The sequence below is a fragment of the Sycon ciliatum genome, chromosome 2, assembly GCF_964019385.1.
Source record: "Sycon ciliatum chromosome 2, ocSycCili1.1, whole genome shotgun sequence".
Classification (NCBI taxonomy): domain Eukaryota; kingdom Metazoa; phylum Porifera; class Calcarea; order Leucosolenida; family Sycettidae; genus Sycon; species Sycon ciliatum.
The window spans coordinates 38,262,316-38,289,961 of NC_088644.1; the positions used below are offsets into that span (position 1 = coordinate 38,262,316).

Sequence of the window (27,646 nt, forward strand, 5' to 3'; positions counted from 1 at the left end):
CAGTGACGTCACGTAAACATGACTGTACTTGTACTCGTACTCGTAGTCTCGTAGATCTACTCGTATGCGCACAGTCGAAGCTCATAATCTGACATAAATCACAACGAACGAACTTTCGAACCACGTAACGTTTGCCACTCTCAGTTCTAGCTAGACCTTCTTCTCAGTTTGGATTTCTTTGTGGTTGTGCTGGCCGTCGGAGTTCGAGTGAACGTGGATTGACTCATTTTCTTCGACAACATGTCTTCGGTGAGTACCAGAAGCAAGCGCATGACTAAGACTGCATTAGTAACCGGCCTGTGTGTTCGTTTCCCTCCCTAGGCTGCCAAACCTTGAGCTGTTTGCATGTAATCTTCTCCGAGGATAGACTTGGACCGGTACATGCTCAATCTTCGGGCAGCTACTAGTAGCTGTTTCGACATAATGTCCTTGTCAGTTCTCATCAGCGGAGCTAGGAGTTACTGGCGAGTATAATTATTAAACATGAGTGCTCAGTACAGGTCTATCCTCGCCTGTGGACAACCTGGGGGGCTTCGGCATTTTGTGAACAAGTACTGGCTACTGTCAGGACTTGCACCTCTTTGTGCTCATACAATCATGTATCCGCCTCAGGGCCGATGCTTCCCCATAGCAAGACAAAGTTTTCCCCCAGAGCCCTGTACGATTTTTCCACCAGACCCCTATGACAACATGAAACATAGAAACCTAGACCAAACATAGACCAAGCTAGCTAAAAAGGAACACACATTGCGGAGACATTGTGTTTTCAAACGTTTCGCCAAGTTTAATACTAGCTCTTTCACCACAGGGTGTACCCAGAGTGCTGACAGTGCTCAACACCGCGGAGGCAGAGCGTGATACAGAACAGAACAACAAGGACAATCATGGCTTGTTTGCTGCGACTTGAGAAGTTTCATGCTCTCGCAATCATCAGGCAACATGAAGGTTGGGTGCCGACCATGCCAGTATATATGTCAGGAGAAGGTATGAAAAGCTGTGAGAATGTTGGGGCTAGCGGTGTTATCTGAGGCAGTAGGCTGTGTGCAGAGTGTGTGGTTGCTGAAGGCAGGGGCTAGCAGTTCAATATTAGCGCAGAATGTGTGGCTGGTGTGGGCAGGAGGTGGTGAGCAATGTGTGTGGATGTTGTAGGCAGGAGGCTATAGTCTAGAGCTAGCAGTGTGAACGTGAATGATGTGGGCAGGAGGCTGTGGACATATTTAAGTGACACCGTGGTATTTTAGGAGATACTTGTTCTCGTGTCGGCACTTGGACACCATTTCCAACCTTCATGTTGCCTGATGATTGTGAGAGCATGAAACTTCAAGTCGCAGCAAACAAGCCTTGATTGTCCTTGTTGTTCTGTTCTGTACTAGCTCTTTCATAAAACATTGAGCCATTCGAGCGAATTCGTAGTCCATGGCCATCTGCTTTGTCTTGTAATGAGGGGCATCTAACATGAGGGACAGCTGAAGGTGACTTTATACTGTAATGAGGTTTGTCTGGAAAAAAAATTATCTCCCAAGGATAGGGAGTCAAAAGTGCAGCCCGAGATTGTACAAAAGCAGGCCCGGTATACCATGGCAAAGTGTATGGGGAAAGCCAACTGAACAATTTTAGATGCATGTGCAGTGATGCTCCATTTTCAGCGTGACAACTCCTGGGTGGCAAGTCTGCTACCTGTGCCCTAATGAGGGTGTAACAGTCATGTCGCACTGGAAATGGAGCGTCACTGTAAGTCTGTGTCCCTAGTGTGATGTTTGGGGTGCTGCAGCGCTGTACAATGTAATGCTCCTGCAGAACAATTTTCGTTGTCAGGGCTGTCGGACACGCTTCGGTGACTACGGTATTGACCGCACCACTCGTTGCCCAGGTACCCCGTAAATCAATCAAAAGCACTGACTTGGGCTCTGAATTTCGAATATTTTCACTTTTCAGCCGAGCCAACCCCCTCCCAACAAGTAAATTGTACCTCAGATGGCTGACCGTATCACCCTAAATTACCTCCCCACACTCCTGATTAGCCTTTGGAAGCTCGACTGAGGAGGGGTGAATTGCTGGAAACAATGCGCATTGAGCAGGGAGTGATACTCTCTTGCAGGCTTGCGAAGTGGAAGGTGGGACGTGCTCCTCATGTACTCCAGACGGCAGCCTTTCACTTTGCCAGTCATACATCAAGTCATAGATAAGTGGCACTGAGCTTAATTAAGCTAAACAAACGAATGATGACTTCTTCGATTCTTCTCGCGTTTCGTTGGTTCTGGTTATATAAAATTAATACTTGTATCCTTGCTGGTTTTCTCCAGGTTCATATCCGTTGTGGCAACTGCAACACCGTTCTGGTTGTTCCTCCTGGACATGCTGGTGTCATCAGCTGTGGAGCGTGCAAAACCAATCTTCAGGTATGTACATGTATTTGTGGATCAAAATACCACACTTTCCCTGTGGCTTGAAACTACTTTCGCTTGGAACTGAAGTTCATGAACCTCAAATTTGGAGATCGCGTCCTAACTTGAAAGAGTCGTGCAAATATAGGTGTGCTGGTACAAGAGATTGTGGGCTTGAGAAGATCAGTATCATGCTTGATGTAAGCAAGTTGTGGAATGATGGCAACGCGTCGTGCAGTGAGCCTTAATCACAGTTGCATACTCTTGATTGTGGACTCTTGCCATCGCCTGTTGGGTGGCTCAAAAGCCAGTCGAGTCCTCTTTCCAAGTTTCCTTCTGAACATTTCTCTTCTGAACGCCGCCACATAGCCAATGTCTGATATTGATCAAGTGCTATGTCCGCGCGGGCACGCGCGTGTGTGCTGTGTGTGTTTGCGTGTGTGTGTGTGTATCTGCATGCAGGTTTCAGCACCAGCCAACCCACCAGGATACAATGCAGTGCCGGCCAATGTGACCGTGGCCACCAGCAGTGCGCCCTGCCCCGGAACCACCACCATTGTCACCACCCACGGTGGATGCCATCGGTGTGGCGGCCCTATGGGTGAGTTGCCCATTTCTTGCATCTTGTCGATACCTATAGCTCGCAGGGAGAATCCTTTGCTTCTTGCTTGTATCACATCAGTGAAATACCTAGCACCGCTTTGGAGTCTATAGGGCGCAGTCACTGTAATGCTTAAAGGGGAAGTATACCCTAAAATCAAATTTTCACCAGTTGTAGTCTTCGGGGTGCTGAGTCGAATGGTCTTGGTCCGAGGAAGCTGAGACGCTCCCTTCCTCCTTTATTCCCAATCGAACTCGCGCACTTCCACCGAAACTGGGTTACTGCGCCCTACTAGATGGGGATTTGTATGCAAAATGTCACTAAAAGCGCCATTTCGTTCTTATAAAAGCACGGATGACCGCGATTGGCCCATATGTTGTAGTCTTTGGGACGCTGAATCGACTGGTTTTGGTCCGAAAAGGCTGCGATGCAGCGTTCCTCCTTTATTCCCAATCGAACATGGTTGAACAAGCGGTCACGTGCTCCTGCGTACACCAGTCACCTGGTCACCGTGCCTGCAGGGTACAACTTACTAGCCTGTTTGACCTTTTTTGGGTGCAGTCCTGTCACTCGAGTTGAACTCGAGTTGAACCTTGGTGTGAAAGTTGTCGCCTGCTGGCGCGGTGACCAGGTGATTTGGGCACCCAGGAGCACGTGACCGCTTGTTCAACCATGTTCGATTGGGAATAAAGGAGGAACGCTGCATCGCAGCCTTTTCGGACCAAAACCAGTCGACTCAGCGTCCAAAAGACTACAACATATGGGCCAATCGCGGTCATCCGTGCTTTTATAAGAACGAAATGGCGCTTTTAGTGACATTTTGCATCCAAATCCCCATCTAGTAGCGCGCAGTCGCCCAGTTTCGGTGGAAGTGCGCGAGTTCGATTGGGATTCAAGTAGGAAGGGAGCGTCGCAGCTTCCTCGGACCAAGACCATTCGACTCAGCACCCAGAAGACTACAACTGGTGAAAATTTGATTTTAGGGTATACTTCCCCTTTAAAGGGGAAGTGAAGGCTAAAATCAAAATTTCACCAGTTGTAGTCTTCGGGGTGCTGAGTCGAATGGTCTTGGTCCGAGGAAGCTGAGCCGCTCCCTTCCTACTTTAATCCCAATCGAACTCGCGCACTTCCACCGAAACTGGGTGACTGCGCCCTACTAGATGGGGATTTATATGCAAAATGTCACTAAAAGTGCCATTTCGTTATTATAAGGCCACACGTTTTTATTTCTATGTTTCTCGTCACCCGCGCGCACACGATTCAGGAGTCTGGAGGAAAAAAAGAAAAAAATGTGCTGCACTGACTGTGCATTGTGGGGACCAGCACACTCATGCACATGTACATGATGTGACCTGGCCTGCGCGACACATGATGCGAGGTCACCATTAATTTTATTGTGCGCAATCTAGCTGCACATGCACAGATCGTGACAGAAGCTCCTACCGCATCCTAGTTGCTAACTATGGATGCTATTTTGCATGGTGTATTGGGGGATTTTAGTGTGAACAAAGTTAAAGGTCTAATAAACTTTTTTTATTTTTCGGTCATTTTTTATTTTTTTCCACCTCTCGCATACGTTTTTAGAATTTAAGGTGACGAGAAACATAGAAATAAAAACGTGTGGCCTAAAAGCACGGTTGACCGCGATTGGCCCATATGTTGTAGTCTTTTGGACGCTGAGTCGACTGGTTTTGGTCCGAAAAGGCCGCGATGCAGCGTTCGGCCCTTATTCCCAATCGAACATGCTTGAACAAGCGGTCACGTGCTCCTGCGTACACCAGTCACCCGGTCACCGTGCCTGCAGGGTACAACTTACAGCCTTGTTTTTCGATTTTGACAGCATGTTACAAGGCGAGGACGCGTAGTGCTCCTGACTACAACCATAACCCGTAGTGTAACATGCTGTCAAAATAGAAAAAAACATGTTAAACTACCAAGCAAGGCTTCTGTATACAACTTACAGCCTGTTTTGACCTTTTTTGGGTGCAGTCCTGTCACTTCAGTTGAACCTTGGTGTGAAAGTTATCGCTTGCTGGCGCTGTGACCAGGTGACTTGGGCACGCAGGAGCACGTGACCGCTTGTTCAACCATGTTCGATTGGGAATAAAGGAGGAACGCTGCATCGCAGCTTTCTCGGACCAAAACCAGTCGACTCAGCGTCCAAAAGACTACAACATATGGGCCAATCGCGGTCATCCGTGCTTTTATGAGAACGAAATGGCGCTTTTAGTGACATTTTGCATACAAATCCCCATCTAGTAGGGCGCAGTCACCCAGTTTCGGTGGAAGTGCGCGAGTTCGATTGGGATTCTCATTCAAGTAGGAAGGGAGCGTCTCAGCTTCCTCGGACCACGACCATTCGACTCAGCACCCCGAAGACTACAACCAAGAGTACATAACCCCCCAGAGTGTGCAACGCCTGATCCAGCTCTGCATAGGGTCTTGGTCGAGCGGAATCGGATCTTTGCGTCATAATACCGTACACATCTGAGGGGAACCCGGGGAGTCGCGGGTACTCTTGGATCAAAAACAATGGTGCCCTGCCTCGAGACCGGCCTTGCGCTGGTGTGAAGTGTACGCATGACACCAGAAGATCCGATTCCGCTCAACCAAGACCCTACACAGAGCTGGATCGGCGTTGCACACTCTGGGGGGTTATGTACTCTTGCTACAACTGGTGAAATTTTGATTTTAGCCTTAACTTCCCCTTTAAAACCCTCTACGGTCAGAACTCAATGTATCCTGAGAATTACACCCTCTAAATCTTCACCTTGAATTGGACGTAGCTTTGGTTTCCATTGAACATTTGTCATCATCCTGGAAATCTTCTGACGAGAAGAACACTATGAATTCAAACTCAATTCCAGAGGATTTGGTGGCCCAGCGCTGCAAGCTAGCAAGAGCGTTTCAGCGCAGGGCTTGCGATCTCGATTGATCTCCACACGCCGCTTCACTCTCCTTGTTCGTGTGAAGCTCAAATCTTTTTTGTAGCCACTCTTGGGAGTCTGTTCGATTTTGAACGAATGTATCCTTGCCAACAGCTGACGGGTTCTGAGAAATCCTGGCCATTAAGTCACACATCGCGCCCTGAGCGCAACTTGGCCTTGACCAAAGTTACGAGCAACGTGTCTCACAAGCCGCTTATCCTATCGCTTTTGGTGATTCTTCGAGGCGACAGCTGCTACTGTTCTCTTCGCTCAACACATTTATTCTTCAAACAACTGAGAATTGACCAAGTTACGATAGTTTGCGAAGGTTGAATTTATCAATCGCATTTGATTGATAGACAAACTCGGAGAGAGTTGCCATTGCTCATGACGGTGCTCAATATACCAAGGTTCAGAGCCTAGTACACACACTTCAAAGAAGGAATCAAAAACACTTCTGCTGTAACTCTCAGTTTCACGATATTTACCGATCATCAGACGGCAACTTTGCCGTCTGATGATTGGTTAAAACTGTGAAACTTGCTGTCTTGCTCTCTGATGATCGGTAAAAAAACGTGAAACTCAGAGTTACAGCAAAAACCCTTTTGATTCCTTCTTTAGGGCGCATTCACACGCACGGAAAAACCGGATACGGGTACAGCTTGCCTGGCGTGAAAAGTGTTTTGGTGCATTCAGACGTACTTTGTAAAAAGCGTGCAAATCCCCGAAGCCGCTCTTTTCGCCATGCCAACCAAGGCAGCCAGGCGCCGGCGCGGCAAAAATCAAAATTTTCAAATCAAATTCCTCATTAACTGGAGCTCTAGTCTTCGTCCTGAAGGTCTTATAGATTTTCTTTCCTTTGCACTTCAAGTTGTCAATCTTCGTCTCGATTTTTGCACGGGTAACCGCAGTCCAGCCTTCAGCTACTCCGGTCTCGTTGACCGTTCTTTTGAGCCGTCAATGTAGAACCTGAAGCGCCTACAAATATCTGGCACACAAGAGGGAATATCGGAATTCAATTTAGTATTTCGTCATCCATCTCCTCGATTTGTTCTGCATGCAAACGACGTACGCACCTCCACATAGCTCTTAATCACGGCTCGCTCCATCTCGTTGTTGAACACGGTTTTCGGCATGATGGTTCTTCGACACTTTCAACCTCACCAGACACACTACACTCCAACAAACAGCTTTCAAATCACCGCGCCAGACCAACATTACAGGCAGTAAACCTTTCCTAGTGCTCCTCCGCAAGCTGGGCAACTTTTCCTGGCGGAAACGCGCCAGGAACGTCACGTGAGCACTTTGTCATGACAACTTTCCCAACTGCCGTGTTTTATCCGTGCGTGTGAATGCGCCCTAAAAGTGCGTGATTGATAGATGCGTGGTCTGTCCCTAAAGGGTTGACATACTTTATGAGCATATCGGCAACGGCAATAACAACAAGCATCTCTTATTGGCCACGGGTCATCGTTAGAATCAAGATTTGGAAGAACAACAAGACCCTGGTTTCCGCCCATTCACGGCCGGTTGCGGTCAACTACCATCTTGCTGTTGAGGCTTGCATAACGATGTACGTCATGCCTGCCGTTGTGTGTGTGTGTTTGTGTGTGCATGTGTCTGTGTGCATGTGTCTGTCTGTGCATGTGTCTGTCTGTGCATGTGTTTGTATGTGCTACTAACTCCCACAGGGCCTGAGAGGTGGACCCTTACGGCTTGGCTCCTTTGCTTCTTCTTCTTTCCATGGAACTTCTGCATCCCTGGCTGCCAGCCCAGCGAGGCGTACTGCTCTTCCTGCGGTCACTGCCAACACTATGATCTATAAGCTGAGAGGCTGACCGTGTGAAAGAATTCAATTGCTGTGTGACGTGGACCTTGCTCTGATACATGTGACCACTGAGAATGGGCCTAATGGAGACTGCGGTTTGTGTTCTGCAATTGCGATACGTTGAGATCAATTCTGTCTGCCTCTAGCTCCGGGCGTGAGGCTCTGTGCACATCTTGCTGGTGCAAATACCTTTCCTAGTTCACTCACGTGTGAATCTGTGCTGGCAGCGTAGTTGTGCCCGCATTTATTTTTTATCAATATATTTATGGTGTATTCCAATACAAGTACACGGAAAAGCTCCTTGCCATTGTGAAAATCCTTTACCGTCGTGTCGTTTTTTCTCTAGTCTTTACCTGTGCCTATACATTACTGTATTGGTTCCAATGCATTATATATTTTTTTGTAATCAATCTGAATTCCAGCTTGTAGTGTAGCTGGCTAGCACTGGTGGATATGTGATCTGCGCTGGTGTTCGGGCTCCTTCGAGTGGAAGCATGGAGCTCATCCCCGACATGGCCATGAGCTCGGTGCAAAGTTCTTCCCCGTTGCATGCACCCCGACTGGTTGCATACGAGTTTGGGCACACACTGTATCCCATGGCCCGGGGGGGGGGGGGGGGGGCGTAAAGTACCGTGTATGCATTTTGCTACATGACTCCACTGACTCGCATCATTCCCAACTCCTCGATCTATGTCTGGAAAGAGTATGCAAGATTTAAAAATCATTGTATGTACCGTACCGGTGTGTGTACTCGCTTGTTCATATTACTCCAGCCTTTACTGGCTTTAGCATAATACTGGTGCCAAGACTGCAAGAGGACCTGTACATGACCACACATAACTATGGTTATGTACATGCTGTAACTCTTGTTCCACCAAGCATGACTACAAATTATCTGCAGAACATGCCAATTCATTATTATAATTATTGAATACCAAAATGTACTCGTAGACCTACGTAGATCTCTACGAACCGATATTTTTGCTCGAAGCTAGCAAATTTGGTCTGACCCTAGCGCACACGTGTTCCCACGTGAGTCGTACGACGGTACAAACCTGCACCCGCAAACGGCGTGCAATACAAAAAACAAGTGCCTTGAATGGTTTGATGTTGCATGAATGGGGCTGTTAAGTGTGACGTCACGGCCCCTTCGATACGCATAGCAACGGAGAGCACTGGGGACAAACAAAAGTCGCGTCCTCTGGATGGAACCAGTTGTCAAAGGCAACAGCATCTAAATGACTGGAGAGAGAGCAGTTTTTCTTTGCTTTTTCTTCAAGCGATTGTTGTCGCTCTTTACTCCTTGTTCTTTCTTCTACAAATCTCCTGTAGTCGTCGAGGGCCTTCATAATGGCTGTGAAATTGGCTGCCCACTGTAAAACTCCGTGTTTGAGAGTGCTTTGAAGATTCTTCGCGTCCTGATGGATCAAAGTACGAGCGCTCCCTGTGGATTCGATTATATGTAGGTGAGTTGTTCAAGAAATCAGTGTCTTCTTTCTGTCTCTGCCCTCACGCTGGCACAATAATATCAGCCTCTATATACATGACAGCTCGCACCTCCCGTAAAGTGCATGACTTAGATATATTCTCGCCCTCCGTGGTGATTGAAGACCCATGGAAGAAGTTATTATGTTCAGAATGATGTCCTGAGAATATATTAAAATAAAATAATTCTAGGAAATTGTTACAGGGTATTTTGGAAGGATGGAGAGAGAGAGAGAGAGAGCAGTGAAGTGTTTGTCTCACTGTAATTACTCCAGATTATTGAATGGTGTATGATCTACTCGATATTTTCCACAATGGTTTTTCCTGATTTGCGGGATCTCTTCTTTTGCTGTTTGCGTGTTTACAGGAAGTGACTGTCTGGTGTATCTGCACCAGATCCTGGGGACATGAAGGCAGAGGCAGGGTCGTCCAGTGATGCAACACTGCCGTTCTATGTGCAACGTCACCGCTAATTCCCCCGGCGAAAACACAAAAAGACCAACACGTCAAGAGACTACAGTGTTGACCGTTCTGGTAATGAATCGCGACTGCTCGGACAGTCGATAATCAAAACACAGAGCACCAGCATGATGTTTTCATATTGGGAACCACACACCAGCTCAATTCTCAAGCCCAAAAATTGATGAATACAAAACACAGAGCGACGCAACAAGAGATCATCCGGCAACCAAACCAACCTGGGTCTAATGCACTGAATAGTCCTGAAATAGGCAGGCCACACAAAGCAGTGCAAGCACATACTGTTACAAGGTACATGCATTGCAGAACAAAGTGTAACCAAAGATACATGGGGTTATAGCTGCACACTCGTGCATGTGCTCGCTCAGCCCAAGAACACGCATGATGATAGAAATAATCCGGGGGAAACACGCTAGCACCGAAGTAAGCATCAAGACGTAAATAGTCATCATCACAAGCCCATAGCCCTAAGGCCGTCGGGGCGTCACAGAGCAAGTATGAACAAGTGAGCGCCATAAAAACCGATCGCGTGCAGCAGCGAGCAGGGACTGCACGTCAAGTGCAGTCCATGAAATAATATTATCAAGCCATGACATTCTGGGCCTGCCTCGGCAACGACCTCCAGCAACACAACCCTGAAGAACAGTCAATGACAAACAGCCGGAACGAACAATATGACCAAAAAATTGCAATTTCCTTTTACGAACAGAAACAATAAGTGGGACTTGTTTGTGAATACGATTTATTTCCTCTCTAACAGACACATTCGTCTGTAAATGGTGCAGCTCTGAAAAAGTAAAAAATTACATTGACATGTACATTGGTGTGCCGAGTAGTATCATCCTTGATTACCCATCCAACCAAGACGTTATCAGGTCCCAGACGCCGAGATCGCACGCTGAATGTGAAGTGCATCTAGCCTTGAACCTGTTGCACAAGGCACACACATATGACAAAAAATGACATCCACTCTGATTATTTCCAGAGGCCAATCATAACAGAACACAGAAATGAAACCACGGGCTCAACAAAGTACATGTAAACGCAAAGGAAATTAGTTAAAATAATCCATGAAGTGCTATTTTAATTCAAGCGCTGACTGCAGTGTGGCGTCGTGGCCCGATACCCGCTGAGCATAGACACAAACTCCATTTGACAGGGGCAAGACATACTATTTCGGAATAAAGTCATAAAGTACAGTACTCCAATGACATAACGAACACGTCGTGCAAATGCGTGGTCTGTTCATCCGGCCAACTCGGCCACGCATGAGAGTGTGTGCATGTACGCGCGCACGCAAGCGCGCGCGTGCACACACACACCATGTATTTGGTGCGTATGGCGTACCTGTTGCGGAGATATGAAGATGGAATCATCAGTATCATGATGTTACATGTACATGTACAGTGTATGTTTGAGTGTAAAGTAAATTTTATTTTATTACACATTTCTTCGACACAACTTACTCCACATCTTCGCATTTCTCATAATCCATCCACCTACACTCCGTCTCAGTTGAGGAAAAACTCTCCCAGGTACAGGTATACACTAGTTACCACAGCCATGTGATGACATTGGGATGGGTCCCAAGCACGATTGCACTCTCCAGTTACAATATAATTTATTTGTCCAGATTATCTGTGCAGACAAAATGCAATGCATAGTGGCAATCGATGGATGAAGAGAGAGTTTGTAAATACACATATCTTTCCACTTGTTCAGGAGCTTACCTTTTGGAGTTCACATCGTTTACACGATCTCTTATGCTGTCTTGCACCTTGGCTTTGTTGACCATGGATACGCCATCCCAGAAGACATTATACAAGAGCTACTAATGCAGAGCGTTTTTCACGCTCGATCTCGGCGATCTACCTCGTCACGCCAATAAAATCCTCCGTGACACTGGCTACAGTCACAAGAGACGTCTCAGTAAGGTAATGAGCACGACAACACCGTCGAGATCAAGGACAAAGAGAAAACAAAACACTCACTGAAAACAGCAAAGAAGAAACGAAGAAATGTACACGATTCCTATATGTTGCCTATGACAACTGGTTCGGTGGAGACGACGCTACTTTTGTTTGTCCCCAGTGGGATCGTTGCTATGCGTATCGAAGGAACTGTGACGTCATCACTTAACAGCCCCATTGCAGCTAGCACTCAAACGCAGACAAGGCTAGCATGAGATGCGCCAGCCAGCTGGCCGTGGATCATTACGTGAATGCCTGTTTTGCGGACAACTCCATTATATTACATGATCCATGACTCCATATACGGTATGTATCCACGACCAAGAAATGTTGCTGTGTGCAAACTCATCAGCTCAGCTCACTGCTTGCTTTGATCCGTCTTCGAAAGCAACTTTGCCTTCCTGTTCGAACATTGTAGTTGTCGTTGAGCGCAGGTTGTGTTTGCCCCGGCACAGCAGCTGTCAACAGGCGCACTTTCGTTCAGCAGAATCGTGAAGTCTTCTTCGTCCAACATCGGCACCATGTCTTCCGTGAGTGTTCGGCGGGGGGCAGCGCCACGTGGTGCATTGTACACATTATACTAGTATTGGACTTCTTTTGGGTGGTCAGAAATAAGGGCAGAGTGTGTTTTCCTCTGGTGTCCTGCACTCGTACATACTTGAATGCTGCTGGTTTGGGGTTTCATTTCATCGCATTCAGTAACATTCCTAACCAACTGTCAGTCTTGCAAAAGTGTATTCTCAGTCATGTAGATCTACATGCAACGTTGCAGTAGTACTGGCCAGAGAAATCCAACCTCATGAATAAAATAGCGCAGGGGCCCTATGCAGCCCTGGCACTACAACTACAAGCACTGTTCTGTGCACTTGCACGCGGCGCTGCTGTATTCATGAGGATGAGGTTGGAGAGGGGGGGGGGGGGGGGGGGGTGCTTAAATGCTGGAGCCGTCTTGTGCGGAGACAAGCTTCTTGTAAGAGCATGCCAGCAGCCAAGGTCCAGTCCGGTGATCAGCCAGCACAGCTTGGAGTCCACTGGCAAAAGCCATGCTCCAGGCCGGATCAATAGACAGTGTGCAGGAGTAAAACGTCGTCATGGTTCCGGCACAACGTTTCAGTACTATTGTCCCACTAGATGATGTCTGGGTTCATGTAGATTGATCTGATTTTTGAATCATGCTGTTACGAAGCAAAGTACTATCATCTAGGCGGCTTGTTAAGTTGGGCGTCTGTCTGGTTACACCCCACACGCTTGCTTGATCACGATAGAGTGAACAAGTGCAGGGATTATAAGTCAGATTGATCGCAAGAGACCACCGCCACCACTGCTTGGAGTAGGATGTGGAAAAGGTTGTAGATATGTTGCCCCTCCCCCCCCCCCCCTCCCCTCTCCTCAGTCAAGTGGTTTTGAGGTTGTTATTCGTTGGGTTGACTGCTTGCACAAAATGATACTGCTCCCCAATTGCGGTTGAAAACTGATATAACTAACTTAGTACATACACACTATAGCTGCTCACACAGTCGCACACTTTGGACGAAGTGGAGCAAGTTATTTGTTTTGGTTCTTTGTCTGATGATCATTTTTTGCCTGAAACCAAGAGTGCATAAACAAGAGTATGCAACTGTGGTTATGGCCCAGTGCGCGGCACGCTGCCTTCATTACGTAACTTGCCTTCATCACGCTCTGAAATCATGCATTCAAACTCACAATTTCTCGTACGAGCCCATTCGTTTTTGCTCGATTCGTTCCAGTACCTACGCGATCTCTGAATTCGGGCGCGTGAACTCCAGTTCCGTACGAAAGTTCATTTCAAACCAGAGAGAAAGTGCGGTGTTTGATTTTCCGCAGTGCGCGGACTGCAGCTGAATGATGTAATGAAGGCAGCGCGCCGCGCATCTGGCCCATAGAAAAGAGATCACAGTTGCATACTCTTGTTTATGGACTCTTGCTGAAACTCTGAGGAACAACAAAATTTAATACTGAACTGGCTCCAATTTATCGCAGATTCAAACAGTCTCATCATTTCCTGCGCGGACTGTGGACGCTATTCTGCTACGGCCTGTGCTTTAGTACAAGTCATGTTATGATGATGATTGTGATGCTCTGCACATGTACAGTGGAGATTGGATATAACGGCACTCCTTCGGGAGAGAACAAAATGTCGCTATACTCGATCTGTCACTAAACCCGATCTTCACATTTAGTATGCAATATGTACCTGTATATCAAAATGACAGAAATGTCTTGCAGATATGCATGTGCATAATAATTATAATGCATATGGATTTTAGATGCGCATGTGCAAGTGTCTTGCATGCATAGTTCAAGCCAAAAGTCATGCATAGCAACTACACCGCACGCTGCACTGCGGCTACCAGCATGCGTGGAGTGACCCAGAGGTCCGGGCATGTGACACAGATATGTCCCATGCATGCCAATCCGCCCGATACAAGAGGAAAGTCGTTATATTCAATGCGTTTTCACTTTTCAGGTCTTCGGGCACCAAAAAAGTGTAGGTAAATTCGATCTGTCGTTATTTTCGAGGTCGTTATACCCGATCTATAATGTACAGAAAGGACTTGCTAAACGACTTGGGCGACATAATGTTGTCGCTAAACTCGATTTGTCGTTATACCCAAGGTCGTTATATCCAATCTCCACTGTACATGTATGTGGTTGCGTGTGTGTGTTGATTTTGCTGCAGGTACATATTCGTTGCGGCAATTGCAGCACTGTCTTGTCTGTTCCTCCGGGACACACTGGTGTCATCAGCTGTGGTGCGTGCAAGACCAATCTGCAGGTAGGTGCCATCACAGATCATCTCCAAAGTACTTCGAGCTACCTCAAAACAGTTGAGCAAACAGCGAAGCCAACAACCATAGCTTTTCCGTGGCCACTAAAGTCCTGCTCAGCAGCATCTAGGTAGCAGCATCGCACCTAATAATTAGTACTGTACTGCTAATAATGGAGGTGAACCTGTTGCGGAAATGAGCCTTAATTTATTACCCACGGCAAAAAGTTCTAGCCCTCTGAACACTTGAAGTACCTGTGAAGGGAAGTTCCCTGCACAGGGCCAGAGAACATTATGTTTTTTTCTTCTTCTCTGGAGTACCGTAAAGTACCGTTGATCCGCCCCCTTAATTCCCGCCCCTGTCGATTTTCTACCTGTGAAGCGACTTCGGCGTATACAACGAAAATACGATGTTGAACCGACGCATGCACTGCTGTACACAATACTTGCCAATCCAGGATGAAAATGTGCACAATCCAGCACATCGAGTCTGAACTTCTACGTTGTTGTACATCATCGTACTGCACTTGACAGCCTTGATCTAATTCCCGCCCCCTGCCGAAAACCCAGCTGGGAAGCGACATGGCGTGGGGGGCGGATCAACGGTACTTTACGGTACATGTATGTGCATTATGATAAAGAATAAAAAATTTAATACTGGTAATCCACTGCTTGCATCTAACAGGCTGGGAATATAGAACGTACGTGAGCATTCCACCACCTGATGTTTGTTTTCGCCTTTGGCGGGCCCCATAGGCAAGGGTAACCAGAGATAGCTTATTTTACTCTTTATTGAAAATAATATGATCCAAACCCATGCTGATTTGCCGGGCCATTGAATGCACCATAATCATGCGCCGGCAGCCAGACCGTAGAATAGAGCTGAAATCAACACTGGCATAATAATAATAAAGATTATGTAATCAGAGAATTAATGACTTGAAATCTGGTTTCTGGTTCATATATCGCTACAGGTGTCGGCGTCAGCCGATCCACCTAGCTACAATGCTGCGCCAAGTGTGGCCAGCGCAGCCGCAGCAGGTCCACCTCCAACCACTACCAACATCACATCAACAACCACCCTCATCACACGCGGTGGATGCCCAAGCTGTGGTGGCCCAATGGGTAAGATCAGTATGATGGGCTTGTGTTGTACAGTGTTTATACGTGTATTTCCAAAAATTAGAGCATGTACCCACCTCCGTCCACGTATCAGAAATACTATAGCACATGATTGCATTGTAGACTAATGGTTGGTGGTGTGTTAGCCGGCATGTGATTGTGCTTGCTGAAAAACAGCATCCACTCTGTGCTCTTCAACCATGCATGCATGCTGCTGCAGCATGCTAACAGGAGTTACCTGGGGGAAAAAAAAGACTGGAATCTTATGCTGTGTGGAGTTGGTTACCTTATAGGCGATTCAGACCACTACGGCCAAAATCACGTGTAAACTTGAATTCCATGGTGATGCAGCCGTGTTTCAAAATGTTATGCACAATCCCTGATCAAATATGTCTGAGTCGTAGAAACGTGGTCACAGTTGGCCATAGTCTGAATCGCCTATAAGCAGTTGGAACAGCTTTGCAATACCATGGTGCGTGCATGCGTGCGTGTGTTGTTTACTAAACAGGGGCGCCTTCATGGACGCTCGCCGCCTGGTGTTTCTGCTTCTTCTTCTTCCCGTTCAACTTCTGCGTGCCTGCCTGCATGCCGCAGGAGGCAAGGTGCAGAGCCTGTGGGCACGTGGAATGTTCTTAACCAGTAGATCTACATGTACCCTAGCTAGTAGCTACTAGCCAGTACACAGATCATGCCGAGTGTTCAGTATGCAGGTATATGACTAGATCGGTGCTACTTTTTTATTGACTTTTTCTATTTTGAGAACTTTCTTTCCTACTTTCCTACTACTTTCCTACAAATTAAGATGAAGAGCAGCTTATTTATAGCTTCAAAAAGAAACTTGTACTTGTACATGTATCAAAACAGCACGTGAGGTGTTTGTGTGCATATTTCGTCCATGCTGTTGTTCCCTAACATCAAGGCTGGCTTCACACTACAGGTACGTACAACTCCACGTTGACGAATGCAACGCGGCGTGTGGAAAGGAGGAGAGCAAACGTCCCCCTTTTTTCAGTCTGGAAATGGCATTTTGTTAGTACGCGGCGTGGAGACTGGTATGAAGGCGGCCCAGCCCTGCATGTCTGTAGTACCTGAAACTATTTTTTTAAAGAATTTTGTTGCGTTTCGCTCCCAGCGTTGTCGTGTAAACGCAGCCTTCAATCAAGGGGTGGGTATGCTCAGTAACAGCAAGAGTACATAACCCCCCAGAGTGTGCAACGCTGATCCAGCTCTGCATAGGGTCTTGGTCGAGCGGAATCGGATCTTCTGATGTCATGCGTACACTCCACACCAGCTTAAGGCCGGTCTCGAGGCAGGGCACCATTGTTTTTGATCCGAGAGTACCCGCGACTCCCCGGGTTCCCCTCAGATGTGTACGGTATTATGATGCAAAGATCCGATTCCGCTCGACCAAGACCCTATCATCCTATGCAGAGCTGGATCAGGCGTTGCACACTCTGGGGGGTTATGTACTCTTGGTAACAGCTAGCCTGTCATCTGCTTGCTCCGAGGTATTCATAATGTATATTGATTTTCATCCCATGAAACATGTCCGATTATGTCTGTTGTAGGATTTGGCTCAAGTAATTAGTTTCCAGCTATACAGGGCTTACACAGGGCAAATACCCGACATCAAGAGTTTAACACCCCCCCCGGCTATGTACTCTTGCCGACATGCATGGCAGAAAGTACAACACTTGATTCTTGAACGATAAGTTTCATAACACCTCATTCTACAGGAGAGTCTGTCAAACTTGTCTGTGAAGCATCAAGAGTAGATCTACGCAACGGTCTATGTACTCTTGACTACAATGTACTTGTACATGATTGTGTATCATCAAGAGACTGAGTACATTATGTACTCTTGGTATCATGCATACGGTTAGAGTGTACCAGTACGTGCAGTACAAGCTTGCCGTACACATGCCACATCCTACACAATACAAGTGCTCTGGTGAGTGGTGACCGGGAGAAGGGCTTGCATGATGCCATGTCCTGGCCAGTAGTGAGAGCACCAAGAGTGCAATCATTATCAACAATGACTGCTGAGACTCGGCTTGAAATCAGCTATAAATCTGCCTATTGTTCACTTTCACTTGTTGAACTAGGTACATACAGTAGCTTCTGATTCGGAAATACAGTCAATGTACTACAATTGTGGAGTACTTTTTTCGCCATCAGACACAGTCCTTCTATAATCTTAGTGTGGAGCAGTAGAGTAAGCCAACTCTTGATACACCAGATACCTCTGTCCTCACTCACACTGCACCAATGCTCGCGAGTCGAGACGCTCACCATTGGATTCGGCGGCTAGGCTGCTCACAATGCTTTGTTACTTCAAAAGTACTGACTTGTGATGAGTCCCAGGCGGGACAAAAAACAGATGCATGTACCAATACTCAATCTTTTGTAATAAGTTGCTACCTCCCATTCAACCTCTTTCAAAGAAGGAACATAGACCCAAGACTAGAGGTGTAACGTACGCCTGATAGAGTAGATAAAAGCAGATATATAGGAATACAGTACTGTAATAGTATTTGTGTACAGCCGGAGTTTCTGGTCACGCCTCTGCTCACCCTGTGCTTGCGTGACTTGTGGCCCAGCTTACCCACACATCGTACAGCCACTGCAGGTACGTGAGCTAGTACAGCCATGTTCATTTTTGTTGAACTCCGGCTGTGAAATACACGAGCGCGGGGGACGCGAAACAAAGAAACAACGGTGTGGTCTAAGTCTCTAAGAGGAGTCTGCAGTACACCAGCTGAATGCATTGTTGAACATCTGCTGCCATGCCAAGTGGCCGTCAGGGCTGGATGGCGCGAATGGCCAGCTCCACTTGTTGATTGTACGCTCTGGATGAGGCATCATAGCAAGATGGCGCCCGTCCGGGGAGCACAAGCTGGTGATGCCGAATGGCGAGCCGTTCGGATTGAGAGGGTAGACCTGTGTGTCGTTGTTTGCGTCGTTGACGAAGCGAAGCGGTGCCAGGTTCTGCGCGACAACGTGCTCCAGGGACGGCTGATCGCATTCCAAGCGTCCCTCGCCATGTGCTACCCACACACCGGCGCTATGGCCCTCCATACCGCGCAGCATGATGGCTGGGCTGGGCAAGACACGAACATTGACAAACCGTGACTCGTACCGGCCTGACGTGTTGTGCGTGAACTTGAACGTACTGGAGCGCTCAGCAGTGGTGCCATTCGTGGCATGTTCTGCGGCCGCACCACCAACCCAGCCCAAGAGGGCGAGCAGCTGACAGCCATTGCAAACACCAAGACTGAACGTATCGGAGCGAGCACGGAACGCAGCCAGTTGAGAGCTGGCTTGAGAGTTGTAGCGAAGAGTGGCCGCCCATCCTCGCGCTGAGCCCAGGACATCAGCGTAGCTGAATCCACCGACAAACGCCAAACCATTGAAGCTCTCCAACGTAATTGATCCACAGCAGAGATCGTTTGAGTTGATGTCGTGCACTTCGAAACCAGCCTTCATGAAGGCGGCAGCCATCTCGCGATCACCGTTGCTGCCTTCTTCACGAATGATACCCACACGCGGTGCAACACTATCCACAGCCAACGGAAGCGGAGCGTTGACCGGCCAGATATTCCACTGGGGCACGTGACGAGTGCGTAGCGTGGCCTGCTCCTCCTCTACGCATGCAGGGTTGCACTGGCGGCGCTCCAGTGCAAAGCTAGTGGCCTCCCATGTGTCACGGAGGTCATGGAGAGACGCATCCAGCAACACTTGACCGCCAATCTCCACAGACACCTTGGACGAGTTGGCGTCGACAAAGCCAATCTGCTCGACTTTCAATGCGCCCGACGCAGAGGAGATTGCTGCCACATCGGACTCACGCACTTGCAAAACAGCACCGATCTCCTCCGTGAACAAGTACTCGGTTGGATTGGCAACTGAGCTGGGCACGGACACGCTGATTTCAACACCAGCATTGCCTGCGAATGCCATCTCCAAGATGGTGACAAGGACACCTCCGTCGCTGACATCGTGGCCGGCTAAGATCAGAGAGCGCTGGCTCTGGACCAGGTTGAACAAGGTCTTCACACTGTCCACGTCATCCACATCTGGACATTCACTGCCGACGGAGCCGTACACCTGGACACGAAGGCAGCAACAAAACAGAGCAGCATGCAATGCGTTCAGGTCAATGCCACGCTAGCCAACAGGCACTTACGCTGCATGCGCACAGCATTCAGTTGCATGCACTCGTCATTTGTCTCGCTCGTGATACGGAGTGCGCACGCTAGCTGTACTGCATGGGACCAATATACATGTACGCACGGTTCCACGCCTCTTGATGTGCCACATGCATACAAAGTATGCGTGTTCGGTTATCCGGGTTCCTCGACTATCCAGATATTTCGTTTTTGAAAATGGATGTGTGTGGCTAAGCGAGATATGACTGTAGAATGCATACATACACCAACGGTCCAGTCCAGAGATCTATCTATGATGCTCAAGGCATTTCGAATAAAGTCTAAGAAAGCAAAGTTCAATTCTCAGCTGATACCATTCATTTTACTTTCAGCCCCCTCCCCTACACACGGCCTAAGCTTCTGCGAATACAACACGTTCCCATGCACACAATTATCATTCAAGCACACACCAAAGGGTAGGATGAAAGGAACAGCGTATCGCCCGTACCTGAGCAAGTGCACTACCGCCGAGGCGGACAGAGTCCACACCGCAGTGCACCCAGAGCAGCACAGTGGACTCGGCCGCCGTGGCCTTCAGGTCGGGCGTGATGGTGGCGTTGACGTCGGCACAGGACACGTAAGTTGACACGACCAGGTCGCCGGGAGCCTTGACAACCCCCTCGCCGGGTACGCGAGCAGCCATGCTCAGCGAGTCCTTTCCTCCGTCCACGGCCACACCGAGCATGCACATGACCTCGGACATGGCGCGACAAGCGTCATACATGGCGGCACCCTCACCGGGCAGCTTGGCCGGCCACATCCAGTTGGCACTGCACTTCACCTCGGCGAGATTCACCTACGCACACACACACACACATGCACACACACACACGGCAGCAGACACAACGCATCCACTCAATCTCAGCCATCCATGGTAGCATGCTGCTAACTACCGTTGCACTCGGTGAAATTTTGAGTGCTCAAAGTGGGGTTCATACTCAGGAAAATACGGTATTCTCAATACGTGAAGAGAATAGAAGAGGGACTAACAAGCCGAGTGCAAGACTGTGCACATTACGACCTACCTTTGCAAACATTAGGTTGGTGAGCGCCTCCGCGACGGCCATGCGTGCACCGGCCGCCGGGTTGACGATCATCTTGACCGGCTGCTCACCCACAGCCGTGGCTGCTCCCTGGCTGGAGAAGTGAGACAGGGCCACGACGGCTACATCGGCGAGTGGCGTGTGCAACGGGCCCACGCACTGCTGCTGTGCAATAAGACCTGTTACACTGCGGTCAACCTGAAATATACACAAACCACACCAACATCAACATCAGCATTGACAGCAACAGCAACACACACCTCAGACCTGCCCATCGCGGAAGCGATGATAGCGAATAGCTACGTTAGACATAGCAACTTGTGCTGGGATTACACCATTCAACAGCTTGCAAGGCTGATGAACACACACACCTCAGACAGACCTCAGACATGCCCATCGCGGAAGCGATGATAACGAACAGCTATGTTAGACATAGCAACTTGTGCTGGGATTACACCATTCAACAGCTTGCAAGGCTGGTGAATTGACCGCCACTATTTTTAGCCTGGTATCCACCACACAGCTGTTTGAAGTGACTTTTTCTGGCCAGTGAATCCCTATTTTTCATTTTTCATTTTTTTTTCTACACACACACCACACCACATACTCCGGCATACACTGGCTGTTGGTAACCACCCAGGAGAATGAAAGAAAAGTCAGGAAGAGTCCGAGAAAGAGAAGAAAGACGTATGCGACCATAATCGTCGGGAATTGAACCCGCAACCTCTCGATTGGAAATCGACTGCACATACCACTGCACCATATGGGACACACACGAACACACACACACACACACACACACACACACACACACACACACACACATGTACAAACAAGATTTATTTCACTGCTATCAGCCTATCAGATTCGGCCTAGTTTCTCTGTGCTGCACCGATGAGTCCACAAAGGACAAAAGCACGGATAGAGCAAATAAGAAAACATGTGGATACGGCACACAAAATCACTAGACACAATCCACCGCCAAGACAGATAAGACGCACACGGTGAAAAGCCACAAAACAACTACATGTACTGTCGCAGACATTGAAATCCGTTGAAAAGTCAAGCGGCCACAGGGCGCTGGCCTTGCAGCTGTGAGCACTGCTGGTTCATTTCTTACAGTGCACGTGAACTACAGTGCATGAAGCTACGCGCTAAAAGCAGTTAGGGCGCCGGCCCCGGTCATCCCATCGGATTTCAATGTCCATGGCAGTACATGTGTGCAAGAAGTTGTGAAGGGATGATCCGGATCAAGAACGCTAATGAGTAAGGGGATGGAGTTCGAAGTAAGGGCGCGTTCAGACTGGCGTGAATAGCCGCCGGAAAGCTGCAGCGTAATCCCGGGAATCGCAATCACACTGCACGTGTATCCCGCTGGAATGGCCAGTACATGTACATGTGAAGCTTAGACATTTGAAAAATTTGAGTTGACTCAGTTTGAGTTGGATATCAAAATAAACTAATTCAGTCTGTTGAGATACTGGATCATTGTACTTGTCGACGGAAAGAATACTATGTCCGGAGTGTTTGGTGCTTGGGTGGCATTCATCCGCTCCGCGATCAGAGCTTCTCGTTCGCAGCAAGCGTTTTGCCTGCAGAGCGGCCCGCAAAAATCACCACGTACACGCGGCTCCATGAACTCCCTCTCCATTGCTGAGTCGAACAAAGATTTCGGCATGATGGGAGAAGTTGGCAGTCTAGAAGTCAAAACTCAAAACTCAAAAGCATGCAGTCAGACTGCAAGAGTAGAGGCTGAAATAAAACGAAAAGACGGAACATGTGCTGCAAGGATATCAAAAGCGCTCCGCGTGCCGCCGGAATCTGCATTCCACTGGCCTGCAGAGTGGTGGGAAACCTTTTCCGTGTTTACGCTGGCGGGAACGTCACGTGAGCGATTCACCTTGACAACTTTCACATTCCGCTTGTTTTTTACGCCAGTCTGAACGCGCCCTAAGCAGACAAAAAATGCACAAAACAACTTCACACTGAGAAGACTCACCTTGTTGGTAAGATAACGCTTGCTGGCAACCGATGGCAGACGCAAAACTCGATCAAGCGCATCTGCGAGCGAGACACCTGCTGGAAGATGGAAGGGCTCAAAGTGTTGCGTGCAACGATCAGAGGTGAACGTCTGCACAGAACAATCAGACAATGCCAGTGATAAGTCACAGCTGGCCAGCACTATACAACAGATCACCAAATGGCTCGTACCTTGCGCGGCACATCACCCAAGACAACGTCGAGTGGGAGGTCGACGGGTGATGTGGTCTTTCGCTTGGCACCATCTTCAGCGGCATCTGTGGTATGCACCAACTCGATACGACCATTGCCCGTCACTTCACCAACAAAGGATACGGACACCTATATGCAGATATTCACAAAAGCAACCATACAGGCACACGGCGCACGCACACACAAACAAACACAGACACAGAGGAATAGAAGTTGCGACGTTATTAAGAACACCACTTACAATCTGCAAGCCATGCTCTTCGTATCAACGCAGCAGGTGCACCCCCCCCCCCAACCAAGACTAGACAAACAAGACTAAAGTTAGCATCTATGCACAACTCCAAGGGTGCAAATCAAGACGCATACAAAGTGTCAGTTCTGAGAGTGCCTCCAAGACATGTAGTTTCATCAACGCACCTTCTCACGCGCACAGATCTTCTCCAGGACCTCGCGATGCTGTGGCTGCACCAACAGAGCGTCACTCTCCTGGTACTCGGCTCCCCACAGCTCCATCATGGAGATTGTCGGATCTCCCAGCTCAAAGTTCTCCGCTCTGATCACCGCGCCCAATGGCTCGACGATCTCCTTCAGCACGTTGCCTACATCACAACAACATCACAACAACACCATGTCAAGAAACAAAAGAAAAACTGACTGCCCCCTCAAAGAGAAGGCACCCGTGGATTCATTGTGATGTTCGCACATCAGTTTATCAGCTGCACTGACCATACCAATATGCAGCAGTCAAGGAACAAACAAATTACAATCATATTGCAAGTATTGCAAGTCGTACCATTTCCTCCAGCTCCCTGGTCATGGATGCTGCATATCGGGTTGTTCTCGCCCAGCTCAATGCAGCCACGGATGGCTCTCTGCAGCTTCTGCTCCATTTCAGCGTCGCCACGCTGCACGGCACCAAAGTCGAGGTCGCTAGCTTGCGTGCCCTGCACCTCAACTGATGACGCAGCACCGCCGCCGACACCGATGCGATAAACTGGGCCACCGATCTTGGCCACCTGCAGGTTCACCACATACAGTCACGAGCACACACACACACACACACACACACACACACACACACACACGCACACACACACACGCATACACACATCATCATTGGAACAGCTTCTTGACTCTTATTATAAAGAACGTTTTCTTGTTACAATTGCACCAGGCAGAATTCATGTTGGCTCGGTCAAGACATCCGTATTCTGAGAAGGCACTCATATCTAACAGAGTGGCTACATCACTCACCAGCATGCCCACTTCCGGGTGAGCTTTCTTGGTATGACTGGCACACATGGATCCGATACCGCCGCTGAACATGATGGGCTTCACCCACTCGCGACGCTCGCCGTTGCTTAGCTTACAGCCAAACGAGCGGGCAAAGCCGCAGATCACGGGCTCGCCAAACTTGTTGCCGTAGTCGGAAGCACCGTTGCTGGCTTCGACGGCAACCTCCAGTGGCGGAGCAAAGTTGCTGGGATACTTGGCATCAGAGTTCTCCCACGGAAGTTCATAACCTGAAGACATGGGGTTGACAAAGCGCTGTTCAACGTTAGGACAGGACGATGCCACACTTCATGAAGAAAGAAGGCATGACGTGATCATTTTGATATTATATTTTCAAGGATTCTCCAGAGGCAAATGGATGCCTATCAAAGGGAGTCTCCTGGGGAAAGGAAGTGAAGGTGGCTGTTTTTTTGGACATCATTCACTGTGCTCCAAGCAACTGGTACGAGATTGAGCACACCAGGAATAGTGTCCAATGTGCCATTAGCACAGTTTGTTATGTGCTATTATAGCCTAAAACAAAATATTTTATGACGAGCGTCAGAGTTGGTCAGGCTGATTTTTCCACATCTGCACAACACCCCACTCACAAGGACCAAAGTGCAGACATAGCTCCTAAAGTGATGGGAAGGTGGGTAGATCAGACACCCGTTCACTGTATCCATGTCATAGTGCAACAACACCTCTTCAGACAAGCACTGCACTGCAACAAACACCACTCAGCCAGGCGGCATAATAATAATAATAATAATAGCACATTTCGCGTAGTAGAGCACTAAATAAAGAAATTCAGTGTTTTTTCCGCTTCTGTCTTGTGAGCATCATCAGCTAGGTGTAGTAGCTGCTGATACCGATTTCTCGCCGGGAAAGCCAGGCGGCATAGAGGCATAGAATGTGCTCCTAGCAGCCACAACGAGATTGAGCACTACAAGGATGGTCTCCAATATGCCCTTTAGCATTGTGTGATGTGCTAAATAGTAGATATAGCAACACAGCAGCAGCAGCACCAGCGTACCGGGAATAGACAGGTTGCCAAAGCAGTACCCAGCCGTGCCGGCAATACAGTGCCCGCCGCGGCCCACGGCATGCATGTCACGAATACGACCTCCAGTTCCTGTTGTAGCTCCAGAAAATGGTGCAACACCTGGACAGCAAACAACAGCAAAAAAATAATGTAACTAACTGTACAGCACAAGTTACCGAGGTGACATCAGAGATCAGGAATATGCACTGCGTTTTTAATATAAATAAATAAATTAAATAAAAAGCCCCCCCCCCCCCCCCCTACATGGGAAGGCATTTCCTTCACAGCCAGTACACATGGCTGGCGGTAACCTACCCGTGGGGAAATTGTGAGTCTCGGCTGTGAACGTGATGTGCTGGTCAATGTCCACTGCTTTCACTTGGCTTGGCCGCGTCGGGTCGGAGGAACACAGTGCGCGGTAAGTACCACCCTTGATAGCACTGAGCATGCATGCATGCAGACAACACACACAGACACAGACACACACACGCACACCCATTATATCAACCAATGAAGCATACAGCTACTAGCTAGGGAAAGGAACACAACACTGGTACCGTAGAGCCCACTAAGCCTATATTCTCCACAGTCAAAGTGCAAACAATTTTCTTGACCAAGATAACCATTACAGAAAAAGCGCACAGGAAAATCCGCCGATGCGCCTATTCCCTAAATATTCATCAGTTTGAGGGAATGAAACGCGAAAAGTATGACCAGGACTTGAACCAGGGACCTTCGTTATAGACCAGCGGTGCTCTACCGCTAAGCTATGGTGTACCGTCAACCAAGCAGACTGTTCAAAATTTTCTTCAGACAACGAAACTACACAGACACAACCCTCACTGTACCCACACACTTCACGCACAAACTCGTAGTAAGGGTAGCTCCAATGTATCTCATATTCCCTATAATTAAACTATACCCATTATCAAACTCTATCGCGGATGTATCGGACCTAAAACTAGTTGCTATCCGTAGGGTTACATGACTATACCACATCACGGATTACAGGAGCCCCCATTGGAGCTGGCAGTGGCGACATGCACTGTTCCGTACCTGCTGTCGTCGGCAAACGCAATCACCTGGTTATCACAGGCTGCTGAATCCTGCGTGGACATGACCATCTTGAGCAGCGACTGTGGCTGCTCTTTGCCGTCGATCACCATGCGTCCCTTGAAGAACCAGTGGCGCGAATGCTCGCTGTTAGATTGAGCCAAGTCAAAACACTCCACACTGGTAGGGTTGCGCTTCAGAGTGTCGCGGAACATTGTTGTGTAGAAGTCTAAATCCCACGCGTCCAAAGCGAGACCCATGCTCTGGTTTGCCTCCACAAGGGCATCTCTACCTCTCTCCATGATTTCAATGTCGTACACCTCACTCGGACGGACATTGATACGGAAAGAGGTCAATGGTGCTACGTAACGGCATTCCGTCATGCGGTCGTGGAGTTGTGCAACACACTCCTTCTCCGCATCCCCTGTGAAGGCAGCCGGTTGTCCATTGACATCCTGGGCAGCAATGAGGGTGCGGATTGACTGCTCCACTCGCTCCACAGCCTGCAGTCCAGCAGCCCTGCATACCGACACAGCATTGGTCGACCAGGACGTGCAGAAATTTAGTCTGGGTCCGATTTCCACAAGAATTTCAGACGCAGACCCAGCGGAGAGCGCTGACTGGGTATTCGTACACTCCAGTAGCCACGCGAGACGCTGCAAGTCCTCCGAGGACAGCGCACTTCGGACACCAACATTATAACAAATCTCACGTTTCAAAAGGAACCCATTGTACTGTGCAGGACTGCAACTTTCTACGGCCACGTGCAGGGCAGACGCTTTACTCTGCAAAACAGAGGGGTTATCCAAGCACGGCTTGAAGAAATGAAGCACTTCCAACTCCATGCTGTCTACCCGTCCTTCTCACTACTCCAGAGTCAAACCATCGGCTATTCAAAAGTTCTCTCACCAAGTCTTTGGGAAATCCGGAAAAGCAAGCTGCAAATGCAATGCATGCAAAATAAAAGATCAGACTCAACAGATGAAAAAAACTACCATTCATTGCATGTACATTAACCCTTTCAGTGCCAAGGGGGTCAGAAAAATTCAAATTTTTCTGAGTTGAGCTGAACTCAAATTTTTCATAGCTCAGCTGTATATCCACGGATCTTTACAAACGATGGCTCTCTGGAAAGATATCATGGCCAGGCAGACAGCTGTGAAGAGAATATGCAGCGAAAATAGTCTTCCTCGCGAGGGCGCCTGAGC

The 27,646-nt window shown here is 48.4% G+C and overlaps 3 protein-coding genes and 1 long non-coding RNA gene across 4 annotated transcripts; 2 read left to right on the forward strand and 2 right to left on the reverse strand.

The window, feature by feature from the left end:
* The first annotated feature begins 95 nt into the window (after nt 1-95).
* LOC135810873 (uncharacterized) lies at nt 96-8,184 on the forward strand. Its single transcript, XM_065324283.1, has 4 exons — nt 96-249; nt 2,304-2,399; nt 2,847-2,985; nt 7,604-8,184. Exons 1-4 carry the CDS (start codon nt 241-243, stop codon nt 7,735-7,737), a joined length of 378 nt encoding a protein of 125 aa, XP_065180355.1. The 5' UTR covers nt 96-240; the 3' UTR covers nt 7,738-8,184.
* Nucleotides 8,185-10,430: 2,246 nt separating this feature from the next.
* LOC135809980 (uncharacterized) lies at nt 10,431-11,856 on the reverse strand. The gene is made up of 3 exons (XR_010552257.1): nt 11,436-11,856; nt 11,172-11,343; nt 10,431-10,632 (listed from the first exon to the last, which is right to left on the reverse strand). It is a non-coding gene; the product is annotated as an uncharacterized LOC135809980 (long non-coding RNA).
* Nucleotides 11,857-11,981: 125 nt separating this feature from the next.
* Nucleotides 11,982-16,695, forward strand: LOC135809979 (uncharacterized). The gene is made up of 4 exons (XM_065323431.1): nt 11,982-12,205; nt 14,377-14,472; nt 15,438-15,588; nt 16,094-16,695. The coding sequence occupies exons 1-4, from the start codon at nt 12,197-12,199 to the stop codon at nt 16,219-16,221; spliced, it is 384 nt and encodes a 127-aa protein (XP_065179503.1). The 5' UTR covers nt 11,982-12,196; the 3' UTR covers nt 16,222-16,695.
* Nucleotides 16,696-17,879: 1,184 nt separating this feature from the next.
* LOC135809981 (phosphoribosylformylglycinamidine synthase-like) lies at nt 17,880-27,404 on the reverse strand. Its single transcript, XM_065323432.1, has 11 exons — nt 26,442-27,404; nt 25,701-25,825; nt 25,377-25,505; nt 24,323-24,591; nt 23,862-24,084; nt 23,486-23,667; nt 23,048-23,197; nt 22,836-22,967; nt 20,819-21,034; nt 20,242-20,589; nt 17,880-19,692 (listed from the first exon to the last, which is right to left on the reverse strand). Exons 1-11 carry the CDS (start codon nt 27,281-27,283, stop codon nt 18,319-18,321), a joined length of 3,990 nt encoding a protein of 1,329 aa, XP_065179504.1. The 5' UTR covers nt 27,284-27,404; the 3' UTR covers nt 17,880-18,318.
* Nucleotides 27,405-27,646: the final 242 nt, after the last annotated feature.